General features: G+C 36.8%; 1 protein-coding gene across 1 annotated transcript in view; it reads right to left on the reverse strand.

Annotated features, from left to right (window-relative positions):
* Nucleotides 1-971: 971 nt before the first annotated feature.
* The window catches only part of LOC105535266 (POTE ankyrin domain family member A-like), a 60231-nt gene continuing 41169 nt past the window's right edge, over nt 972-20033 (reverse strand). The window contains 7 exon segments of the mRNA XM_011974275.1: nt 972-1147; nt 1150-1259; nt 2220-2326; nt 2875-3058; nt 7483-7696; nt 16588-16729; nt 17342-17372. Of these exon segments, the coding sequence (XP_011829665.1) occupies nt 972-1147; nt 1150-1259; nt 2220-2326; nt 2875-3058; nt 7483-7696; nt 16588-16729; nt 17342-17372 (964 nt within the window).

Genomic DNA, 20033 nt, shown 5'->3' on the forward strand with positions numbered 1-20033 from the left:
TGGGCAACAGACCGAGACTCCCTCTCAAAAAAAAAAAAAGACGTTTGGCCACATTTTTGCAGAGCAGCTGTGCTGTGCTGGGGTTCACTTCAGCCCCTGGTCGCCTCAGACACTCTGAAGCCCTAAGGCTGAAATGGCTAAGTCACCCAAACAGCAAAGATGACAGACTGGTCCTCCCCCTGGAAGCTCTGACCCAGGGGGCCTGAAACCTCTGGCGGCCAGAGAATAGCAGTGAAGGTAGCAGGAGACCCTGGTTGAAAGGCTCCACCCAGTGATGAGAAACATGGGCAGGGACTGACTTAAAAAAGAGTCTGGCCATGTTTTTGTAGGGTGGCTGTGCTGTGCTGGGGTACCACTTGCACCCCAGTCAGCTTGGGCTCTCCGAAGTCTGCAGACCAGAACGGTTAGTCCCCCAAACATCAAAGGTGGTGGCTGCCCCTCTCCTCTGGGAACTCTGTCCCAGGGGGGTTTCAAATCTCTGTTGGCTGGGGAATACTGGTGGGGGTAGCTGGAGGACCCAGTTGGAAGGTCCTGTCCAGTGAGGAGGAAAAGCATCAGGGGCCTGCTCACAGAAGCAGTCTGGCCATGATTTGGTAAAGCAGCTGTGCTGTGCTGCGAGATCTCTTCTGCCCCTGGTCAGTTTGCACTCTCCAAAGCCAGCAGGCTGGAATGGCTAAGTTGCCCAAATAGGAAAGATGGCAGCCTGCCCCATCTTTTCTCTCAGAGTTTATCTTGTGTGATGGAGCTTAATTTTCAGGCTGTTAATTTTACTGTCAGCATTAGAGGGCTGTTCAGAAAGAATCTCACTGTTATCTTTTAGGTTAGACATATGAAAATTCACTGTCTCCTATAAATAAACCCATTCATGTCTTGTTCCCTGGAAAGAGGTCTCTTTCTGCTATCTGACTTTGGTCACAATCATGTAGAGCAGCAACCAGTCTACCATGAAATGATTGAATTTCTGTGTCCAGTCATTCCTTGTTGTGTTTTACATTCTTCAGCTCAGAACTGAGCATTTTATTCTCAGTTGTGAAGATGCTAAGCTGTCCATTGTACTGAAATACTGTTCTTGCTTCCTCATTCAATTTTATAGCCTTTAGAAGATTATCATGCTCTTCTTTCACACTTTCAATGTCCTCAAAATGTCCTGATTCTGATGTTTTACTGTATCCAGTTCCAGTCTTAGCATGGCAATTTCTTCCTGCAGCATGCTATTTTCATGCAAAAGATCTTCTTTCTTATGGCTAAGAGAAATCTAAGTAAACAAAGGAAACTTTTAGTTAGTGCTCAATAGAATGACACATTATAATTTCTTCTGAAATTAAAGAGTAACCTGTATATCTGTATAATAATTCCCATGGTGAATATTTAACTGGAAAAAATTGGACAAAACTTCAAACCTAAGAGAGTGTAAATTCCCAAAAGTTTAAGTATTTATTTAAAGACTATGAAAAATAAATCACTAGAGGATTTTTAAGAATCTCAGAATTGGAAAAGCCTTTCTCTGAATTACAACAAACCCAGAGGCATAAAATATAAGATTAATACATTTGACTATATTTTAAAAATTGGTTGTATACTCTTGATAGCCACCTATAATCTATAAACTACACCATTGTAAGAGCCTTAGCTATGCATATATTTGGATAGAAGCAATTTCTCAAAGTTCTTTAATTTCCTTTTTCTGAATAAACTGACTTTTCTGAATAAACTTTCTGAATAAACTTTTTCTGAATAAACTTTCTGTATAAACTTTTTCTGAAAAAACTTTCCTTTTATGAATAAACTGACCTCTCCATTAATATGTTAAGAAGACGAACTAACGTCGAAAAACTAAAAAATCTGTTGTTAGTAGTAAAACTTATTTTTGAAATTATAAAGATCATCAATTCTTATGAAAAATATCAAATGCTTCTTTGGATTGAGGCCATTGTAAATGTCACTATTCGACTGCTGCAGGCAAATGGAGTTGAATTAAGAACATAGCTTTATCTTATATATACATGTATAGATAAATGATAAAGAATATATAGAATATATACACACACGAATATGTATGTATGTGTATATATGTATGTGTATAAATACACATACATATGCATGTGTGTATATATATAGATTTAAAAATCCTTTATACTTTCCAAAATACATAGAGTTGGTTTTTCAAATATATACACATATAAAAACATTTGAAAATGGCTAAGAAAATATCTCAGAATTCATTTTTTTTTTCAGCTACTTCTATCTGCTTTGGTTTGTTAAACAGAATCTTATTTAGTAATATTGTAGCATTCTGTTCTTCGGAAAGTTGCTTCTGAGTATCATTTCAGTCCTGCACAACCTAGAGATACAGTACATTTTTGGTTTAATAGGACTGAAAAAGTCTAAAAGAGCACAAACTCTGTTATAAAACTGTTAAAAGAAAGTAGCCTATTAAAACACAAAAATTTTTAACCCTCAAGAATCTTTCAAATTTTAATTGCATACGTGAGACCTAAATTTCTCCAAGAGGAAAAACTGTTCTTACCTATATAAAGACACAGTATTGTGTAATAAAATTTCCTTCAAAACATTTAACACATTTTAGTTTCAAAGTTATTTAGCCTGTATCTTAACATAAAAATCCATAAATGAGCATTTATGTTAGTGATTAAACTAAGTGATTAAACTCAACTTATCCTCCATTTTTTTATTCTGAAAACACAGACTGAGATGCCAAGGTTTACAATAAAATAATTGTAACTATAAATGCCATAGTTCATTTTAAAAATTAGTTAACAGCTTTGGTGTGTTTACACCTAAATAGCATACTACATTAAATCAAAGCAATATAAGTAATATTGATGAAATATAAAGTTTTCATCAGAAATTTACCTGATCCAAATTCTTTCTTAGTGTCCCCAATTCCATGGCTCGTATTTTCAGAGTCCGTTTCAGTTGTTGGTTCATTTCAACATCTTTCCTATATTCCTCTTCTTTTCTTTCTAACTCTTCACTACCTTTTTTATACAACATCTCAGCATCCTTTCTCTTTTCTTCTTCTCGTTTTAAGGTCAATCTATACAGTTAAATATAGTTACATTCAAATTTGTTAGAAAATAAGAAAGTTTATTTTGTGATGTGGTTCTTCCTGCATAGATTTATTATACAAATAAAATTTATGTGTTCTTGACTATTTTTTCTTTCCAGTTCTCATGATTTTAATTTCTTCCTTCAATCTCTTCCAAGGGACAAATACTTGAAAGGTAGTGAGGAAAGAACATCTTGCTAATTGGTCAGTTTCTGTTACTAGTAACACCAATAAATATTATGAAAAATGATATTAGAAATTATTGAGTTAATTTACAAGTTGAAAATTATCTCTTTTTCACACAGCCATAGGAACATCTCAATTATGACAGATCATTTCAAACTAACTAATTAAAAAGAACATACTACTTAAACAAGTTTATAAGTTCACTAGAAGAAATTTTATTTTCATGAAATACTGCAGGTGTCCCTAAAATGATTTACAGGGCAAGATGGTACCATCAGATGTCATTCACAGAATGTATATCTGCTGATTAATCCAAGACAAGGCAAAGGGGTCTCACATCTGTTAATTCAGCTGTCCCCAACCATGTTGGCACCAGGGACTGGCTCTGTGGAAGATAATTTTTCCTCGGACCTGAGGTGGGGGGATGGTTCCAGGATGATTCAAGCACATTACATTCATTGTGCACTTTATTTCTATTATTACTCATTGTAATATATAATGAAATAATTATATAACTCACCATAATGTAGAATCAATGGGAGCCCTGAGCTTGTTTTCCTGCAACTACATGGTCCCATCTGGGAGTGACAGGAGACAGTAACAGATCATCAGGCATTAGATTCTCATAAGGAGTGCACAACCTAGATCCCCTGCATGAGCAGGTTACTTACTACAGGGTTCAGGTCACACTTCTTGACAATCTATTGCCACTGCTGATCTGACAGGAGGAGAGCTCAGGCAGTAACGCAAGTGATGGGGAGTGGCTGAAAACACAGATAAAGCTTCACTTGCTCACCTGCCACTAACCTTCTGCTGTGTGGTCCAATTCCTAACAGGCCAGGGACTGGTATTGGTCCTTGTCCTGGGGATTGGGAACCCATGTTAACCCATACTTTTTATGTTTATTTTCTGGAAACACTTTCCACTTATATTCTTGATTCCTATGTGTTTTATCGACAACTTAGAAATTCCTTTTGGAACAAGGCATGGTCTAGTATTTAAACAATGAAGTATTTAAACATGTGTTAAAACTAGTATTTAATACTAGTATTTAAACATGTGTTTTTAACATAGAACTTTTAATTAATTTTACCTATGTATGATAGATGTGAAACAAACTAATCACTTTCCATTTTACTTTTCATTTCATGAATAATAAGAACAAAACTGAGAAGTCTTAGGCAGAGAAACTGGGCAAGAGAAAGAAAGGGCATCCAAACTGGAAAAGAGAAAGTCAAACTAGCTCTTCGCCAATGATGCTCTTATACCTAGGAAACTCTAAAGACTCCTAAAAAACACTCCTAGATTTGATAAATGAATTCAGTAAAGTCTCAGAAGTTACAAATTAAATGAATACCAATCAGTAGCACCACTATACACCAACTACAACAAAGCTGAGAGTCATATGAATAATCCAAACCCTTTTACAATGGCTGCAAAACTGTAAAATACCTAGGAATATACTTAATGAAGGAGGTGAGTGATCTATATAAAGATAACTGGAAAACACCACTGAAGAAAATAATAGATGACACAAATGAAAATACATCCTATGCTCATGGATTGAAAGAATTGATATTGTGAAAGTGACCATAGTGCCCAAAACAGTCTACAGGTTTGATACAATTCCTATGAAAATACCAATGTCATTCTTCATAGAATTATTTTAAAATGCTGACATTTATGTAGAACCACAAAAGAGCCTGAACAGCAATAAACATATCAAGCAAAAGGAAAAAATATGTTGGCATCACATTACCTTACTTCAAATTATACTCTAAGGCCACAGTAACAAAAACAGCGTGGCACTGGTATAAAAGTAGATACATAGATCAATGGAACAGAATAGACAAGCCAGAAATAAAGCCACTTACAAGCAAATGATCTTTGAGACAGGATACAAAAACATACACTGGAGAAAGTACACATTATTTAATAAATGGTGCTGGGAGAAAAAGATAGCCACATGTAGAAGAATGAAACTAGATCTCTATCTCAAACCATATACAAAAATTAATTCAAGATGGATTAAAGGCCTAAACCTAAGACCCGAAAATATTGGCCTAGGCAAAGAATTTATGATGAAGACCCTAAAAGCAAATGCAACAAAAATTAAAATAAATAAATAAATAAATACGGCCTAATTAAACAAAAAAGCTTCAGCACAGCAAAAGAAATAATCCATCAGAGTAAACCAACAACCCACAGAACAGGAAAAATATTTGCAAATTATGAATCTAACAAAGGACAAGTATCCATAATCTACAAGAAATTCGAACAAATCAGCAGGAAAAATACAAATAATTCCATTAAAAAGTGGGCACATGACATGAATAGACATTTCTCAAAAGAAGATGTACGAATAGTGAACAAGCATATAAAAAGATGCTAAATATCACTTATCATCAGGGAAATGTAAAATAAAACAATAATAAGATATCATCTCATTATAGCCAGAATGGCCATTATTAAAAATCAAAAAACAATAGACAGTGGTGTAGATGTGGCGAAAAGAGAAGAGTTATACACTGCTGGTAGGAATGCAAATTAGTACAAAATATATGGAAAACACTATGGCGATTTCTCAAAGAACTAAAAGCAGATTCTACCATTCTATCCAGCATTCTCATTTCTGGGTATCTACCCAAAAGAGATCATTAAATCAAAAAGACACCTGCATACGTATGTTTACTGCAGCACAATTCACAATATGCAAAGATATGTAATCAACCAGTGTCCATTAACTGGTGAGTGGAATAAAGAAAATGTGATATATGTGTGTGTGTGTGTGTGTGTGTATACACACATATACACAACCATACCACAGAATACTACAATACTATTCAGCCATAAAGAAGAATGAAATAATGTTTTTTGCAGCAAACTGGATGGAGCTAGAGGCCATTATTCTCAGTGAAGTAACTCAGGAATAGAACAACAAATACCACACGTTCTTTCTCATTTGTAAGTGGGAGCTGTGCTATGGGTATGTAAAGGTAGACAGAGTGATATAATGACATTGGAGACTCAGAAGAAGAAACGGTAGAAGAAAGATGAGCAATAAAAACTACCTATTGGTGATGGGTACACTAAAATCCAGACTTCACCACTATACAACTCATCCATGTAACCAAATACCACTTGTACCCCTACAGCTACTGAAATATAAATAAATAAATTTAAACAGGGAGAAAAAAAGAATAAAACTGTATACAGTTTTAAAGAAGTATTCTGGTTGAGACAAATGGCCACTTCATGCTCTGTTAGTTGAACTGTAAATTAATACAAATATTTTTTTAAATTTTAATTTCCAGAGTGCATGTGCAGAATGTGCAGATTTGTTTCATAGGTAAACATGTGCCATGGTAGTTTGCTGCACCTACCAACCCATCACCTAGGTATTAAGCCAGCATGCATTAAATACAAATATTCTTGAGGACAATTTAGAAATATTGATCCAAGGCCTTTTTTTAAACTTTCTATATTTTAACCAAAAAATTCTATACGATATTAAAGATTTATTCAAGGTAAATAATTAGAAATGTAGAAAATTATTTATATAAAAGATGTTCTGGGCTGTGTGTGATGGCTCACACCTGTAATTCCAATGCTTTGGGAGGCTCAGGCAGAAGGATTGTTGGAGGTCAGTAGTTGGAGGTCATTCTGGGCAACATAGTGAGACCTTGTCTCAATGAAAAATTTAAAAAGTTAGCCAGGCATAGGGGGTATATGCCTATAGTCCTAGCTACTTAGGAAATTGAGGCGAGAGGATCTGTTGAGCTCAAAAGTTCAAAGCTGCAATGAGCTATGATCGCACCACTGCACTCTAGCCTCAGTGATGGAGCAAAACCCTATCTAGTAATAATGTCTAATAATAGTGTCTAATAAGTGTCTAATGATAACAATAATAGTAATACTGAAAGATGTTCCTTGCAGCATTAATTCTAATACAAAAGAATTTAAAACCCCAAATTCAATTTGTTCAATGAAGAGATTTCTATATGGCAGACTTCTATATAGCCATTGAAATTATGATTTAAAAGAATATGCAATTAATTATAAGAATCACAGTTAAGAATTTGTTATATTATTTCTAAGATTTTCATACTCCACAAGACCAAGACGTTTTCTCCCATTAAAGCCCAGAAAGTCAGCAATCACAATAATTCTCACATGTATCTTTAGCATAAATAGTTAAAATATTCTTTAAAACTAGAATGTCATACCTCAAAGCAGAGAGTTCTTGCTCCCATTCATCTTTTTCATGCTCTAACTGTAATTGTGTTTCTTTTGCTTCAGACAGCTTCTTTTGTAGTACATGAATCATATTTTCCATTTTTTCAATTTCTACTGTAAGTTGTTCACGGTGATTATTTTTAAGTTCTAATAAATATTCATCTGAAAGAACTGCATCCTGGATTTTTGATAGGCTAGTAGAACCTGCATCGAGGGAAACAAGGTGGAAGTAAAATATATGAGTACTCTTTGGATATAAAGTCCTGTGCATTTTAACATTCACCCATCCATACACCATGTGGAAGACATTCTACTGAGCTCTGCAGATAAAACAAACAGTAACTCTCTTCTTGTTTAGCTTTAGGTGTAGTGAAGAACAAATACTATAAAAGTGAAATTGCAAATTCAGATAGATGCTACAAGAAAACAGTTCTATGATAACATAGAATTTGATCTATACTGGGCTGAGGAAGATTTCCCTGGGGAAGAGATGGCTACACTGAGTAATGAAGGGTGAGAAGGAAGCAGTTAAGTAAAGGGAGTAGAAAAGCATTCTCGCTAGTCTATGGCATGTGCTGAAGCTCTGCTGCAGTCTGCTACTGGCCACGATGGAGCGGCAGATACTGATTTACCTTCTTGCCTGAAACAAAAACAAAAAAGACCAAATACATAATACAATGATTTTCAATAACATGGACTGCAGGTAATGAAGATGATGATCCCTGGAAGACAGGAAACAAATGAAGTAAGATTTACAAACACCCCAGCAAACTGACTTGACAGTTTCCAGGCCATGACAACAGGAGAAAATTAAACTGAGGTAGAGTCCACCAGATTCCCTGAGTTGGAACAATGAAGCCGAGAGTCTCAAAAAAACACCAAGGCAGACAGAAATCACAAAACAAAACATGGGAAAGAAGAGAGTAGTACAGGAGAAGAACAAAGAAGATCTGCAAAAATATCCTCTAGGGTTTTTATTTAACAGAGTAATGAACAGTACATGTGTGCTAGGAAACTACTCGAGACCAGAGAGAAAAAAATCCTTAAAAAATTAAAAGAAACAGTGCCTGTTGCTCACATAATATACCAGGAAGAGTGTTCATTCCTATGACTGACACTGGAAAAACTTCACAGGGCAAAGAATAGAGTTACCAAAAACACCTTGCCTCAAGAGTGGAAAGTTAGAAAAAATCATAAAGCAAGACCAGAAAGATCAAGTTGTTTATAAGTAAGTCAACTGTGTCCTCAAATAAATCTCAAGTAGAGGTATGGAAGGTATTTTTTGAAAGCAAATTGTACTAGTTGGAATTAAAATTAAAATGTTAGGACTGGGCCAGGTACAGTGACTCATGCCTGTAATCCCGGCACTTTGGGAGGCCGAGGCAGGTAGATCATTTAAGATCAGGAGTTCGAGACCAGCCTGGCCAATATGGTGAAACCCCATCTCTACAAAAAATGCAAAGAAATTAGGCGGGCATCGTAACAGGCACCTATAATCCCAGCTACTCAGGAGGCTGAGGCAAGAGAATGGCTTGAACCCGGGAGGTGAAGGTTGTCATGAGTGGTGATCAAGCCACTGCACTTCCAGCGTGGGTGACACAGCAAGACTTGGTCTCAAAAAAAAAAAAAAAAAAAAAAAGTTAGGACTGAAAACAACACTGGGTGGAAGTAAATACAGACTAGATATCACAAAAAAGAAGATTCATAAATTTGAGACATCAGAGAACCATGAGAAAATTTTAAGCAATAATATATAAGTCCCCAAAGAGGGAGGAAGAGAGAAAAACAAAAACATAAAGTGGCCAGAAACTTTCTAAACTTAATAAAAACTATAATCCCACAAATCCAGGAAGAATCTGGCTGGGAGAGAGAAAATGAAAGTATACTACTCTAATTTTCTTATGCCATATATGATATTAAATAATACTGCCTGAAGGTGAACTGTGATAAGTTAAAATCATACAGTACAAATTGTAATGCAACCACTACCACAGCAAAAGAAGAGTTATGGCCAATGAGCCAAAAAGAGAGATAAAACTATATCATAAACATTACATAACTAATTGAAAAGAAAGCAGGAAAAGAAGGGAACAAAGAACAGCTGGAACTAATGAAAATCAAACAGCATGACAGATAAACTTAACTATTAATATATCAATAATCACATTATAAATAAAACTGGCCTAAAAACCTAAAAGACAGATAGTCAAACTGTATAAAAAGCAAGATCCTACTCCATGCTACCTATAAGAAACACACTTTAACTGTAAAGATGCAAATTAAAAGGATGAAAAATATAGACCACACAGTTGACAAAAGAAAGCTAAGCAGGAATGATTACATTAATTCCAAAGTAGGTTTCACAGCAAAAAAATATTGCTAGCTATAAACAACATCATTTCATGATAAATGTTCAATTAATCAAGAACATATAACCCTAAATGTTTATGTACCTAGTAACATAACAGCTTTGAAATACATGAGGAAAAAACTGGTAGAACAAATTGACAAATTCACAGGTATAGTCTGAGATTTCAATATCGCTTACTCAATATGTGATAGAACAAGGAGGCAGAAAATCAGCAAGATGAGAGTAGACTTGAAGAACACAATGCTTCTCAACTACCCTTGGAACACTTAGTAAAACAGACCATATTCTAGGCTATACAATAAATCTTCATAAAAGAATTAAGTCAAAGGATTTAAGTCATAGAAAGTATGATCCCTGACCATAAAGGAATCAAATTAAAATCACTAACAAAATATCTCATCAAAATACTCAAAAATTTAGAAACAAAGTAACATACATCTAAATAACCCTAGGTCAAAGACATAATGCAAAGAGAAATTAGAAAATATTTTGAAGTGAATAAAAATGAAAATAGTACATATCAGAATTTGTGGACTATAGCTAAAATGTACTTAAAAAGTTGGCGCTGAATGTCCATACTGGAAAGACTCTCAAATCAATGGCCTTGACTTCTATCTTAAGAAAGTAAAACAGAACAAACTACAAAAAAAAAAGAGAGAGAGAGAGAGCAAATTAAACCCAAAAGAAGCAGAGGAAATAATATAATAAACATCTGCGATGGTCTGAACATTTGTGTCCTCCCAAAACCCATATGCTGAAACTTAATCACAGAAGTGATGTTATTAGGAACTGCAGCTTTGTGGAGGCAATTAGCTCATGGATTACAAGCCCTCATGAATGGGATTAGTGCCCTTATCTGAGACCATAGAGAGCCCACTGACCCCTTCTGTCATATGAAGCACACAGGGGAAAAACAGGAACCTAGGAACCAGGAATTAATCCTTCACCAGACATTCAATTTTCTGGCACCTTGATCTTGGACTTTACATCCTCCAGGAATATAAGATATCAGTTTCTGTTGTTTATAAGCTATCCAGTCTATGGGTGATAGCAGGCCAAACAGACGATGACATCGAAGATAAAACCAATAAAACAGAATAGGGAAAATCAATAAAACCAAACACTTTGAGGAGGTCAATGAAAGTGATAAACCTCGATCTAGCCAGGCTGATAATAAAAAAGGAACAAATTACTAATTTCAGAAAAAAGTAAAGTGACTTTTTTTTTTTTTTTTTTTTTTTTGGAGATACAGTCTCGTTCTGTTGCCCAGGCTAGAGTGCAGTGGCACAATCTCAGCTCACTGCAACCTCCACCCCCCAGGTTCAAGAGATTATCCTGCCTCAGCCTCCTGTGTAGCTGGGATCACAGGTGCCTACCACCAAGCCCAGTTAACGTTTGCATTTTTAGTAGAGATGAGGGGTTCTCACCATATTGGCCAGGCTGGTTTTGAACTCCTGACCTCAGATGATACACCCCCCTCGGCCTCCCAAAGTACTGGAATTACAGACATGAGCCACTGTGCCTGGCCCAATGTGACATTTTTATACATTCTAGAGATATTAAAAGAATGGCAAGATAATAATGTGAGCTTTATGTAACTAACCATGACAACTTAGATTAAATGGACACATTCCTTGAAAAATAAAAATTACCAAAGCTCAATCAAGAAGAAATAGATAACTCAAGTCACCCTATATCTAAAAAAGAAAATAAAGTTGAGAAAACTCCAAGCCCAGACAGCTATGCTGGTGAATTCTATCAAACATTTTAGGAAGACATAATATAATTTTACACAACCTCTCCCCCCAAAAATAAAGAGGAAAAATACAACACAACTCATTCTATAGTGCTAGCATTACCCTGAACCAAATAGTGATATTACAAAAAAGAAAACTCCCTCATGAACGTTCACAAAAAATTTAACAAATTTCTGAAGCAATCAAGATATACTCCAATAGGTGAGTGAACGACCTCTAGTACAGTCATACAATGAACTATTATTCAATGCTAAACAAAAATAAGCTATCAGGTCATAAAACGACATGGTAGAAACATAAATGCATATTACTAAGTGAAAGACGCCAGTCCAAAGGGTATGCACTGTATGATTTCAACCATATGACATTCTAGAGAAGGCAAAACTATGGATACAGTAAAAAGATCAGTGGTTGCCTGGGTTTGAGGAGGGCAGGAAAGGGCGGATAGGTGAAACACAAAGGAATTTTAGAGCAGTAAAAATAATGTGTACAATACTATAATGATGAATATATGCCCTTTCCAAACCCACATATTGTACAACACCAAGAGTGCACACTAATATAAACTATGAACTTTGGATGATTATGACGTGTCATTTTGGTTCATCAATCATATCAACTGTACCACTCTAGGGAAGAATACTGATAATGGGAAAGGCTATGCATGTCTGGGGACAGGAAGTACACAGACAATCTCTGTACCTCTCAATGTTGCTGTGAACCTAAAACTACATTAAAATAGTCTTTTAAAAATTTCTAAACAAAATTTTGGCAAACTGAATACAAATAAATATAGGGTCTCACTTTGTTGCCCAGGTTGGTCTCGAACTCTAGCCTCAAGCAATCCTCCTGCTCTGACCTCCCAAAGTGCTGAAACTACAGGCATGAGCCACCGTGTCTGGTGCCAGTGATTTATTATTTTTAAAAAGCCTACATCCTAAGCAAATGGGGTTTATTCTAAAATGCAAGGTTGGTTTAACATTAAAATATTAGTTATTCAACTCATTAAAAAGCTAAAACAGAAGAACCTTATGATTATCTCAGTAGATAAAGGCATTTGATAAAATTCAACTTCATTCTTGATTTAAAAAAAAAAAAACAAACACCCTCTCAGCAACCTAAGAACACAAATGAACTTCGTCAGCATGACACAAAGCATCTATGATAAACCTACAGCTAATGTGTATCACAATGACACACTGAATGCTTTGTCAGACAAGAAAAAAAAATAAAAGGTATCCAGATTGGAAAAAAGAAGTAAAACTATCTTTATTCACACCCATGATCACATAATAGGGGCAGATAAACTACAACCTGTGGGTCAGCTTCTTGTTTCTGTAACTAAAGTTTTATTGGAACACAGCTGTGTTCATTAATATATGTATTCTCCCTAGCTGCTCTCATACTACAGTGGCAGAGTTGATTAGCTGCAACAGAGACTGTTTTGCCACAAGTCTAAAAGATTTCCTGTCTTCAGTAAAACAGTAGTTCGAGAATGAAAAGATTTGATAATCGTTGTATGTATAAAATCTGATCAAATATACCAAAAAAGCTGCTAGAACTAATAATAAGTAAGTTTAGCAAGGCTGGAGGATACAAAAATCAACATACAAAAATCAGCTGTATTCCTATATACTAGCAATAAACAACTTGAAATTTTAAAAAATATCATTTATAACTTCATTTAAAAAATGAGATACAGATGAATCAGATAAAATATGGAAAGATCAAGCCTGGGTGTAGTGGCTCACACCTATAATCCCAGCACTTTGGGAAGGTAAGCTGGGAGGATCACTTGAGGTCAGTTCAAGACCAGTCTGGCCAACATAATGAAACGCCATCTCTACTGAAAATAAAAAAGTTAGCTGGGTACGGTGTCTCATGCCTATATTCCCAGCTACTCAGGAGGCTGAAGCAGGAGAATAATTTGAACCCAGGAGGCAGAGGTTGCAGTGAGCCAAGATTGCACCTCTGCACTCTAGCCTGGGCAACAGTGACTCTCTGTCTCAAAAAAAAAAAAAAAAAAAAAAAAAAAAAAGGAAACATGTATTTAAAAAACTATAAAATATTACTGAGAAAATTTAATTTGACCTATATAAATACAAAAAATTTCACAGGCGTGGAAAAATGCATTATCATTAAAATGTCAATCCTCCCCCAATTAATGTATAGATTCAACACAAACTCAGTGTAATTCCCAGAAGGACAGCAGGCTTTTGCTTTTTGTTTTTTGTTTTTTGTTTTTTTGAGATGGAGTTTCACTCTTGTTGCCCAGGCTGGAGTTCAATGGCACCATCTCGGCTCACTGCAAGCTCCACCTCCTCGGTTCAAGTGATTCTCTCCTGCCTCAGCCTCCCGAGTAGCTGGGATTACAGGCCTGTGCCACCACACCTGGCTAATTTTGTGTTTTTAGTAGAGACGGGGTTTCTCCATTTTGGTCAGGCTGGTCCCAAACTCCTGACCTCAGGTGATCCGCCCGCCTTGGGCTCCCAAAGTGCTGGGATTACAGGTGTGAGCCACTGCACCTGGCCGACAGCAGACTTTTTAAAAAAAAATTAACAATCTGATTCCAAAACTCATGTGGAAATGCAAAACATCCAGCATAGTCAAAAATAACCCTTAAAACCAAAGAAAACCGAAGGACTGATGTTAAGATTTAGTATAAATATATAGTAATGAAAACAGTGTGTTACTATTACAGGTGGATTATCTCTCAAAGTGTGTGGTACCAAAAGTGTTTTGGGTTTTGGAATATTTGCACATATATAATGAGATATCTCAAGGATGGAACCCAAGTCTAAATACAAAATACACTTATGTCACATACACCTTATACACAGAGCTTAAAGGTTATTTTATGAAATACTTTCAGTAAATTTGCAAATGAAAGTTTGTGTACCTGAGGTCTGTGTGAAATTTTCTACTTGTTGCATCATGTTGGCACTCAAAAAGTTTTGGATTTTGGAGCATTTCTGATTTTGGATTTTGGATTAGGGATGCTACATAAAGCAAGCCAGATACAGACAGTCCCTAATTTAAGATGGTTCTACTTAGAATTTTTCAACTATATACCTGGGGTTTATTGGGGTATTTTTTTTTTTTTTTTTTTTTGAGACAGAGTCTCGCTCTGTCACCCAGGCTGGAGTGCAGTGGTGCTATCTCATCTGCAAGCTCCGTCTCCAGGGTTCACACCATTCTCCTGCCTCAGCCTCCCAAGTAGCTGGGACTACAGGCACCCGCCACCACGCCTGGCTAATTTTTTTGTATTTTTAGTAGAGACAGGGTTTCACTGTGTTAGCCAGGATGGTCTGAGTCTCCTGACCTTGTGATCTGCCTGTCTCAACCTCCCAAAGTGCTGGGATTACAGGCATGAGCCACCGTGCATGGCCTATTGGGGTATTAAATGGATTTTCAACTTATGATTGGTTTATCAGTGTAACTCTAGAAGAATATGTAGATCAATGGAACACAACAAACAGTCCAGAAATAGACCCACATATAGCCAACTTATTTTTCACAAATGCACGATAGCAATGTAGTGGAGAAAGAACAGCCTTTTCAACATATGTGCCTGGAACAATTAGATATCCACATCCATAAAATGAACTTGCATCCACACCTCACTCCATAAGCAAAAATGTACACAATGTGGATCACAGATACAAATGTAAGACCTAAAACTATAAAAATTCTTCAAGAAAGCAGAGAAGAAAATCTATGGGACCTTGTGCTAGACAAAGACTTTTTTTAGATATGAGACAAAAAGCAAAATCCATAATTAAATGAACACATATATCAGACTTCATCAAAATGAAAAACTCCTTCTCTTTAAAATATATTAAGAAAACAAAAGGCCAAGCCACAAACTGGGAAAAAATCCTTCCAAAAAGCATAATAAAGGAATGATATCTAGAATCTATTTTTTAAAAAAAACAACTCTTAAAACTCAAGAAATAAGAGTAAAAACTATCTAATTTTTAATTCTTTATAAGCTCTCCAGATTGGAAAAGACATTTCACTAAAGAAGATATACAGGTGGCAAATAAAGCACTTGGGAAGATGTTCAACATTCTTAGTCCTTAGGGTAATGCACATTCACACCATAGTGACACGCACAACACGCACCCATTGGAATAGCTAAAAACTAAAAACTAATAAACAGCAATACTAAGAGCTCGTGATGATATGGAACAATGAGAATTGTCATATACTGCTGATGGGAATGGAAAATAGCACAAATACTTAAACATTTAGTAGTTTCTCAATAAAGGAATACAAAGAGACAGGAAGACACTTTTATGGATGATGGGTATGTTATCGCTTTTGATTATGGTGATGGCTTTGCATGTGCATACATATGCCAAAACTTATCAAATTGTACATCTTATATATGTGCAGTCTATCGTGTATCAGTTATACCTCACTAAAGCTATCAATTGCAGGAATAAACATCTAAGACAATGGCTAGGACACAGAGGAAAAAAGTGTATTAAATGATGCAGGAGAGAGCTCAAGTATTCAAATCTTAACCTTATAGCAATGGCAAGTGGTAAGCTGAGTTATAAGCAAGAGACAACAACAGATCTGAATTTTTAAAAATTAATAATTATAGTTTCAGAGTAGACCATGGTCTCAGGAAGTGGGGTAGTGGGAAAAACAGTTCTAAGGTTATTACAGTATTCCGAGTGCGAGAGAATGGTAACCTGATCTGGGAAGAAGGCATACGAGAGAAGTAGAGTTAACAAAAAGGCTGATACTGCCCTTCATACTGAGAAAGGTACAGTGGAGTTATCATAGCTCTTTGGTATACAATATACATTATTTCTCAGTCTATTTTAATGTTAAACATATTTCTGAGATAAGCAACACTATAACACATCAGTGTTCTATAGTGCAACGCTAAGCAATGTGTGTGAATATTACTGTAGGATACATAAAAACTCATTCTACTTATGCAGTGGTCCTACCGTTAAAATCCATTTTGAGTTGTTCAGCAAGCGACATAAAAGTCTCATAATTAGGGTAAAGCAAATCATAATCCTCTGAGGCTATTTCAGATGGCCACGTTATGTCATCCAGGTCATCCACTGACTGTATTTCGCTTTTGACCTGTAAGATAAATAATACTGCTTCAAATGTCCTCAAAATATTTACAGAATATAGTAGATGTACAAAAGTGGTATTTATTCATCTTTTTATATGAGCAAAACCACAGGCACTTCTTAAAACAACAGATTTTTATTAAAAGGGTTCTGTTATAAATGGCTACTCTTTCTTAAGCCCCTTTTTCTTTCTCTAAGCCCTTTCCTTTTCCTTTTTTTTTTTTCTTTGAGACAGAGTCTCACTCTGTTACCCAAGCTGGAGTGCAATAGCACCGTCTCAGCTCACTACAACCTCCACTTCCCAAGTTCAAGCAATTCTCCTCCCTCAGCCTCCCGAGTAGCTGGGATTACAAGCATATGCCACCACGCCTGGTTAATTTTTGTATTTTTAGTAGAGACAGGATTTCACCATGTTGTCCAGACTGGTCTCAAATTCCTGACCTTGTGATCCGCCTGCCTGGGTCTCCCAAAGTGCTGAGATTACAGGCATGAAACATCATGCCCGTCCAGGTCCTTTCTTTCTAACTAAATGTCTTTATAACAAAAGATTCTCACTGTACCTTTTATAATGTGTTTTTTTCTTAACACTAATGTTTTAGATAATTTAATTTTACAATACCTTGTTCTTTTCATTAAATTTCTTTTCAGGCCTGAAAAAAGAAACAATTCCTTTTAGACCAATAGTAAACACATAAAATACAAAGAATGTCCAAAACTATTATTTTTATTATATAAAATCAATGCATTTATAAGTTATTTCTTCTTTTTGTTAGGTGTTCAGGTCATTTTTAACAGGTAATGTAAATATAATTATTTTCCACAAGGGGAATTAAACTATAACCAGAAAGAGTAACATTAAGGGAGACAAAATACGGTAATAATATCATTACAAAGAAATAGATGTAGATCAAGCTTGCTGACAGTCAAGGCAAAAGGAAAAACACATTACTTGTATTATGTGATAGAAATAAATATACCAGGGGGTGCGCCCAAGATGGTCAAATAGGAACAGCTCCATCCTCCAGCTCTCAGCATGAGCAACACAGAAGATGGGTGATTTCTGCATTTTCAACTGAGGTACCAGGTTGATCTCACTGGGGCATGTCAGACAGTTGCTGCTGGTCCGTGGGTGCAGCCTGACCAGCGGGAGCGGAAGCAGGGCAAGGCATGACCTCACCTGGGAAGTGCAAGGGGGAAGGGAATTCCTTTTCCTAGTCAAAGGAAAGTGAGACACACAACACCTGGAAAATCAGGTAACTCCCACCCTAATACTGCACTTTACCAAGGGTCTTAGCAAACAGCACACCAGGAGATTATATCCCACACCTGGCCTGGGGGTCCCACACCCACAGAGCCTCCCTCATTTCTAGCACAGCAGTCTGAGATCTAACTGCAAGGCAGCAGCGAAGCTGGGGGAGGGGCGCCTGCCATTGCTGAGGCTTAAGTAGGTAAACAAAGCTGCTGGGAAGCTCGAATTGGGTGGAGCCCACCACAGCTCAAGGAGGCCTGCCTGCCTCTGTAGATTCCACCTCTGGGGACAGGGCATAGCTAAACAAAAAGCAGCAGAAACCTCCGCAGAGGTAAATGTCCCTGTCTGACAGCTTTGAAGAGAGCAATGGATCTCCCAGCACGGAGGTTGAGATCTGACAATGGACAGACTGCCTACTCAAGTGGGTCACTGACCCCTGAGTAACCTAACTGGGAGACATCCACCACTAGGTGCAGACCAAGACCTCACACCTCACAGGGCTGGGTACACCCCTGAGACGAGGCTTCCAGAGCAAGAATCAGACAGCAACACTCGCTGTTCAGCAATATTCTATCTTCTGCAGCCTCCACTGCTGATACCCAGGCAAACAGGGTCTGGAGTGGACCTCAAGCAAACTCCAAAAGACCTGCAGCTGAGGGTCTGGACTGTTAGAAGGAAAACTAACAAACAGGAAGGACACCCACACCAAAACCCCATCAGTACATAACCATCATCAAAGACCAAAGGCAGATAAAACCACAAAGATGGGGGAAAAGCAGTGCAGAAAAGCTGGAAATTCAAAAAATCAGAGCGCATCTCCCCCTCCAAAGGAACGCAGCTCATTGCCAGCAACGGAACAAAGCTGGATGGAGAATGACTTTGACGAGTTGAGAGAAGGCTTCAGTCGATCAAACTTCTCAGAGTTAAAGGAGAAACTATGTAATCAGTGCGAAGAAACTAAAAACCTTGCAAAAAGATTTGATGAATGGCTAACTAGAATAACCAATGTAGAGAAGTCCTTAAAAGAACTGATAGAGATGAAAACCATAACATGAGAACTATGTGGCAAATGCACAAGCGTCAGTAACCAACTCAATCAACTGGAAGAAAGAGTATCAGAGATTGAAGATCAAATGGATGAAATGAAGCGAGAAGAGAAGTGTAGACAAAAAAGAGTAAAAAGAAATGAACAAAGCCACCAAGAAATATGGGATTATGTGAAAAGACCAAATCTACATCTGATTGGTGTGCCTGAAAGTGACGGGGAAAATGGAACCAAGTTAGAAAACACTCTGCAGGATATCATCCAGGAGAACATCCCCAACCTACTAAGGCAGGCCAACATTCAAATTCAGGAAATACAGAGAACACCACAAAGATACTCCTCGAGAAGAAAACGTGCAAGACACATAATTGTCAGATTCACCAAAGTTGAAATGAAGGAAAAAATGTTAAGGGCAGCCAGAGAGAAAGGTCAGGTTACCCACAAGGTGAAGCCCATCAGACTAACAGCAGACCTCTCGGTAGAAACTCTCCAAGCCAGAAGAGAGGGGGCCAATATTCAACATTTTTAAGAAAAGAATTTTCAATCCAGAATTTCATATGCAGCCAAACTAAGTTTTGTAAGTCAAGCAGAAATAAAATCCTTTACAGACAAGCAAATGCTTAGAGATTTTGCCAACACAAGGCCTGCCCTACAAGAGATCCTGAAGGAAGCAATAAACACGGAAAGGAACAACAGGTACCAGCAATTGCAAAAACATGCCAAAATGTAAAGTCCATCGATGCTGGGAAGAAACTGCATCAACTAATGAGCAAAATAACCAACTAATATCATAATGACAGGATCAAGTACACATAACAATATTAACCTTAAATGTAAATGGACAAATGGTCCAATTAAAAGACACAGACTTGGCCAGGCACGGTGGTTCAAGCCTGTAATACCAGCACTTTGGGAGTCCGAGACGGGAGGATCACGAGGTCAGGAGATCGAGACCATCCTGGCTAACACAGTGAAACCCCATCTCTACTAAAAATACAAAAAACTAGCCAGGCGAGG

This window comes from Mandrillus leucophaeus, unplaced genomic scaffold, assembly GCF_000951045.1.
Source record: "Mandrillus leucophaeus isolate KB7577 unplaced genomic scaffold, Mleu.le_1.0 Scaffold1437, whole genome shotgun sequence".
In the NCBI taxonomy this organism is placed as follows: Eukaryota; Metazoa; Chordata; class Mammalia; order Primates; family Cercopithecidae; genus Mandrillus; species Mandrillus leucophaeus.